Here is a 5,824-nt window from a genome sequence, read left to right as displayed (position 1 = left end):
TCTGTATTTTGAGTTTGATTGGTGGGCTAAATGTTGGATGGTCATCACAATCCACCCCCTCTTTTGATTCTAAGAAAACGTGTAATATTTCATGGTAATCCCATCAGATTTTATTCCCACAGTTCTTACAAGGTTTTTTTTACAGTCGTTTCCTTCACAGCGGGGCTGCCGGGCGGCTCGTTTGGTCTTTTTCTTATCAGAAATATTTTCCAGTTTGGTCTCGCTATGCTATGCTAGCTTGAGAACCAAAGCTAGCATAGCTTGAATGGCAGCCATTTGGAAAATGAGAAGGAGATGTAATATGTAAATCAGTTGTTTTAAATTAGATTTTATTTTAAAGTGATTGAAAACAGAAAAAAAAATGATAAAATGTTTAAGATTGAAAATTAATTTGCTTTTATTTACCTCATTTTCTGAGGCCCGCAGAGCGCCCCCTGGCGGCCATACTTTAAAAGAACAAACCACTTTGCATAGTTCTGCCATAAAGCTTTGCAATGTTTTCACATAACTCCTGTTTACCTGGATTGATGCTGTTTTTATTGTATTTTACAGCATCTTTGAGCCCCGGCGTGTCTCTCAGGAGATTAATAAGTTATGTATGTTATGGCTACAGGTCTGTTCACAGCTGTAGAGTATTTTCCAGGTTACGAAGAATTCCTCTAGACGTGTAGATCTCCATTTTCTCTCCAGTTTTCTAGAGTTTTCCTTTAAAGTCTGAACTAAAGCAGCGAACCTGCTGGAATACTGATCTTCTGTTTAAAGCAGTGTTTCTCCACCCTGGTCCTCAGGCCCCCTGTCCTGCATGTTTTAGGTGTTTCCCTTCTGCCACACCTGGATTGTATCTCTGGGTGATTAACAGGATCTGCAGTACCTGATGGTCATGCAGTCATTTGAATCAGCTGTTCTGGAATAGAGGCTCATCTAAAACATGCAGAGCAGGGGGGCTGAGGACCAGGGGGGAGAAACACTGGTTTAAAGGAAGCAGCTTAAAGCCTCGCGTGATTTGCTTCCCCCTGCTGGTGGTTCCGCGTTACTGTCAAATAAAGTTCTGCTGTAATTAAATTTTAATCAGGGCAGAACTGGCAGGAAAGAAATATAATAATTCAGTCAACAGCCAGTCAGTAAAACCAGAAGATATCAGAGAAAAGGAAAACCTTAAATTAACCGACAAACCCAAAGGTTTGGGTTCAGAACCAGAACCGGTTCAGAACCTGACACTAACAGAACTGGTTGGATTTTATTCACATTTCTTCAGTTTATTTGTATGAAATTAAAGAATTAAAAAACAGTCGACATTCGAACAGAACTTCAGCTGGACCAGAACCAGATTAGAACCCAAATAAAGATTCAGAATCTTTATATTTTCCAGCGTTTATGTACAGAAAGAGTCAAAAGGAAAGTTTAGTCGGTTTGTGATCTGAATAATAAACGGAACATTTTAGAATCAGAACCACAAACAGAACCCGAGTTCAGCGAGGAAGGGAAATATCTGCGGTTCTTTGTTCTCCATTTGAATCATAAACATTTTTCTGGTTTAATAAATGAACCCAAAAACATTTCAGGTTCAGAACCGGGCCAGACGACAGCGGTTCTGTCCGAGTCCGTGTTCATAAATTTGTTCAGAACCAGAAAATATCAGTATCTATGGAAACGCAGAGCTCGGAGGAGGACGAGGAGCTGTCGGAGTTCTGAACAGAACGGATCGGAACCAGGAGGACCGGACCTCAGAGGAACCAGGTCGAACCAGAACATCAAACTGGATCCAGAACCGTTTCCATTACACTACTCAATCATAGATTTCTGGTTCTGGCTTTGGTACTGGTTGGTGCTGGTTCCAGTCTCTAGTTCTGCTCGGTTCCGGGTCCGGTTCTGGTCTCTAGTTCTGCTCGGTTCCGGGTCCGGTTCTGGTCTCTAGTTCTGCTCAGTGCTGGCCCGGACGCAGGTGCAGCCCACTGCCACTGAGAGGTAGGAGGCGTTGTAGCAGCGGCTGCCCTCCATCCGGGTCAGAACCAGAATGTTCTGGTGGATCGGGACAGAGTTCCAGTTGTGTTCTTCCTCTTGACCCGGTTTGGGTCCGGAGCAGAACCTGGTGCTGCAGCTGGCCTCCCAGATGGTGGACGGGATCCGGTTCTTCACCGTGCTGGACCTGCAGAGGCAGAGGGCAGCGTCAGAACCAGAACCGGGACCAGAACCAGAGGTTCTGCTGGACCCACCTCCAGCTCCATGGCGACAGCGAGCGCTGGTGGACGTTCCCGTTTCCTTCAGCCGGAGGAACGTCAGAGGAGAAAACCAGCATGGAGTCACAGGGCAGCTGCCCGGAGATTACCCACAATGCACTGCACAGGACCTGAGGGACACACAGCGGGGTCAGCTGGGCCAGAACCAGAACCAGGACCTGGACCTGGATGGTATTAATGGTATTCATCTCCAAACTCAGATTATTTTTACAGTTTCCAATCAAACACAAATATCAGCAGACCAACCGGGTCCGACCCGGTCCAAGACGACCAGAACATCAAACCGTTCTGAGTTTCAGTGCAAAAATCTCCGACTGAACCAAACTGGAAATGGGAGAGAAATAATTTGGTAAGATTTAGTGCTTTTGCAGTGAAACGGGTCGGACCGGGTCCAAACGGGTCGGGCCGGGTCCGAACGGGTCGGACCGGGTCCGAACGGGTCGGGCCGGGTCCAAACGGGTCGGACCGGACGCTCTCTGACTGCTCGTCTCCACAGCTGGTGCTGCATAATGAAACCTGGAGACCTTCCTGGCAGAAAGTAAGTACACCCTCCTTCAGCCTGGATGCATCGAGGCTCAACAATAATTTAATAAAAAAATAAAATCTGTTCCGGAACAAAAGAAGTGAAATCCATAAATCTATCGATTATCTACTGAGTTCTGATTGAAATAAGCCAATAATATTAAACCAATGATTTAATTACTAAAGAAATCAGTTATTGATCTCAGATTCAGTAATAAGACATTTAATCTGATCACTTAATGACTAGTTAATCCAAAAATATAATCTATAATTCCAGCATTAATATTTTTATCTCATTTATTTGTTTATGGTTCATATTTTTATATCTAGAGATTATTTCCTCGCCTGTTTGACCTCATGTTATCTGTTTCTGTTCAGTCGGAGTTTGTTTGGTTTTCCCAACATTCCTGACCAGAGCCGGATCCAGAAGGCCGGGGCCGGGGGCCGGAGCCCGCCTTTGGCCGGAGCTTTAAAACGTAGCTTTCATATTTAGTTTTAACATTTAGTTATAATATTTATCTTTAACATGAGCTCGGATGTTTGTCTGATCTCCGGTATTAGCCACGTTTGATACCTGGACGACACCATCAGCTCATTTTCAAATACTTTAGGATTTTTTATGTTCATAAAAATCCCAAAATATGAATTTGACTCACCTGCTGTCGGCCTGTTAGCTTTATATAAAGCTATGATGTTTGTGCCACCCAAAGTGTGGCAGCCCTGGGCTACTGCCCTTCCTAAAGCCCGGTTGGTTCCTGACCCGGTTCTGGTACTTTCTGTCTTATGAATCTTAATCTTAGCATCATCCTGAGCTCTAAACACAGCAGCTATTTTCCAGTTATAGGTTCCCCCAGAACCAGAAGCGGGTCTGGGCTCCCTCCCTGACAGAACCGAACAGCGTCAGCCACAGAGCAGTCAGAGTTCGGCAGCCATGATTCTCACCAGCAGTGTGTCGGCGGCGCAGCGAAGCAGCAGCATGTCGGCTCCTCTGTGGTCTGGTCAGGTTCTGATTCATCTGCTGTCAGATCAGCTTATTTATGACCATCAGATCTGATCTGGGGTCAGATAACCGATCGGGGAGATTCCTCCTATCAGAGCGTCCATCAGCTCTGAGCACGCTCAGGTGATTAAAGCCGATTAACTTCCTGTCTGCTGATTAGCATCTATCTGTGAGAAAAACCCAAAAACAGAGAAACTCCTACAGACTGAGGCTGAGTCACAGCAGAGCACATCATCCAACATCCAGCATCCATCCACAATGCATCCAACCAATCATCAGAGGCTGCTCCCCCGGCGCTGATGGAGGCTTGGATCTCTGCTGGTTCTGATCATCTGGATTAATGACCCAGATCCTGAAGCCTCTGATCTCTGACTCTGTGAAACTCAGCATGATGCTAACGCTGCCGACTCCAGGAGCCGAGGATTGTCTCGCTCATTTGTCCTGGTTTCACCCCAGCAGCACCGATCAGAACCGATCAGAACCGATCAGAACCGCCGACTCTCAGCAGAAACACACTATAAAAACATTATTATGCTCTAAATATCTGAGGAGGATTCCTGCTGGTTAATGCCAGCAAGCTGCTGGTGCCCAGCAAAGACCCCAAGATAGCAGGTTAAAGGTTAAATGTCGTCACACAGATAGCCTCTCCTCTCTAGAAACAAGATGGCCGCTGGCCTGAGGTTGGTAGAGCCACATCTGGATGGAGAGCAGATGAGACCAGAGCAGAAAAGTTGGACCAAGATGGAGGAAACCAGCAGCTCAGGAGAAGCCGACACTGTCAGGCACGGTGGTGGCAGAGTGATGGTGTGGGCCTGACTGACTTCCACAGACCTGCAGTTCCTGACTGGACCAGGATGAGTCACAGCAGCTCATCAGCAGCAGACACAGCGGCCTAGTCAAAGTCCAGACTCAAGCTGATTGAAATGCTGTGGTGGGACCTTCAGAGAGGTGAGGAGGATCCGAACCAACACCAGGAAGAAGATCGGACCGCGGTTCTTCCACAGAGGACAGGAAGTCAGACAGCAAGTGGCTGTTGGTACTGCAGGGTTCTGGATCTGGACCGGTGTTCTGTCGGATCATCAGATGCTGTCATGCAGTGAGTTCGCATGCCTGCGCATTAAGAAGTCCGACTGTCAGAGGAGCTGTCAGTTCAGCATGCACGCCAAGTTACGACAAAAATAAGTCAATAAATTGTTTTCAATGATAACTGGATAGAAGTGTATTTAAAGCAGGACTAGCTAAAACTACAACACACACCCTAAACTGGCCTCCCTGCTGCTGATGACAGACTGACTAGTTAACCGCTGAGTCAGGATGTCAGACAGCTGTTAATAACAAAGTATGAGGAACTACGTCATGATTCTATGTTGCTGATTAAATAAAATCATATGGTAATGACGGCGTTTACTTGACGCCGTCAGTTTGTGCTAAGCGTATAACGATCTGATGGCGTATGACGATCTGACAGAACACCGGGTCTTGGACCTGGACTTTTCCCCGGACTGGACCGAGACTCCTGGAGACAAACTGTCCCCCAGACGAAGAAAACATGGACAGATGTTTGGAGCATCTCTTCACCTCATGCCTGTTTTTAAGACACAGTTGGTGATTTTCAAAGTAAAATCTCAGCTTATAGCTGACAGATGGTGTTCCAGTTTAGACGGGTCAGCTTCGTTCCCAAAGGTCAAAGTGTCAAACACAGCAGCAGCCAAACGAGATCTGGCTTTTCCTCTGCAGAGGAGCAAAACAAAATCCCACCGGTTCCACTTCCACCTGTGGAAATAAATCTGATAGTTTTCAAAGTGCCATCTTTACCGCCTCAACAGAGCGCCGCAGGGCGGCGGCCATCTTTACCGCCTCAACAGCGCGCCGCAGGGCGGCGGCCATCTTTACCGCCTCCAACTGAGCGCCGCAGGGCGGCGGCCATCTTTACCGCCTCCAACAGAGCGCCGCAGGGCGGCGGCCATCTTTACCGCCTCAACAGAGCGCCGCAGGGCGGCGGCCATCTTTACCGCCTCAACAGAGCGCCGCAGGGCGGCGGCCATCTTTACCGCCTCCAACAGCG

General features: G+C 47.3%; 1 protein-coding gene across 2 annotated transcripts; it reads right to left on the bottom strand.

Moving 5' to 3' along the window:
• Positions 1 to 1,366: 1,366 nt before the first annotated feature.
• il17a/f2 (interleukin 17a/f2) lies at positions 1,367 to 5,110 on the bottom strand. 2 transcript variants are annotated; one of them, XM_016665042.1, is made up of 3 exons: positions 3,702 to 5,110; positions 2,214 to 2,347; positions 1,367 to 2,146 (listed from the first exon to the last, which is right to left on the bottom strand). In XM_016665042.1, the coding sequence occupies exons 1-3, from the start codon at positions 3,735 to 3,737 to the stop codon at positions 1,912 to 1,914; spliced, it is 405 nt and encodes a 134-aa protein (XP_016520528.1). In that variant the 5' UTR covers positions 3,738 to 5,110; the 3' UTR covers positions 1,367 to 1,911. The 2 variants fall into 2 exon arrangements, with proteins under 2 accessions (XP_016520528.1, XP_016520527.1); XM_016665041.1 differs by having other exon boundaries at positions 2,214 to 5,110.
• Between the last annotated feature and the right edge of the window lie 714 nt (positions 5,111 to 5,824).

This window comes from Poecilia formosa, unplaced genomic scaffold (genome assembly GCF_000485575.1).
Source record: "Poecilia formosa unplaced genomic scaffold, Poecilia_formosa-5.1.2 Scaffold544, whole genome shotgun sequence".
Taxonomy (NCBI): domain Eukaryota; kingdom Metazoa; phylum Chordata; class Actinopteri; order Cyprinodontiformes; family Poeciliidae; genus Poecilia; species Poecilia formosa.
The sequence above is the reverse complement of the archived record's forward strand: the minus strand, read 5'-3'. Positions and strand labels throughout refer to the sequence as shown.

Coding starts and splice junctions, on each gene's coding strand:
- il17a/f2 (XM_016665041.1), bottom strand. CDS start 2,425: ATGAATACCATTAATACCATCCAGGTCCAGGTCCTGGTTCTGGTTCTG. Junction 2,147..2,213: donor CTGTCGCCATGGAGCTGGAG/GTGGGTCCAGCA, acceptor CTGCCTCTGCAG/GTCCAGCACGGTGAAGAACC.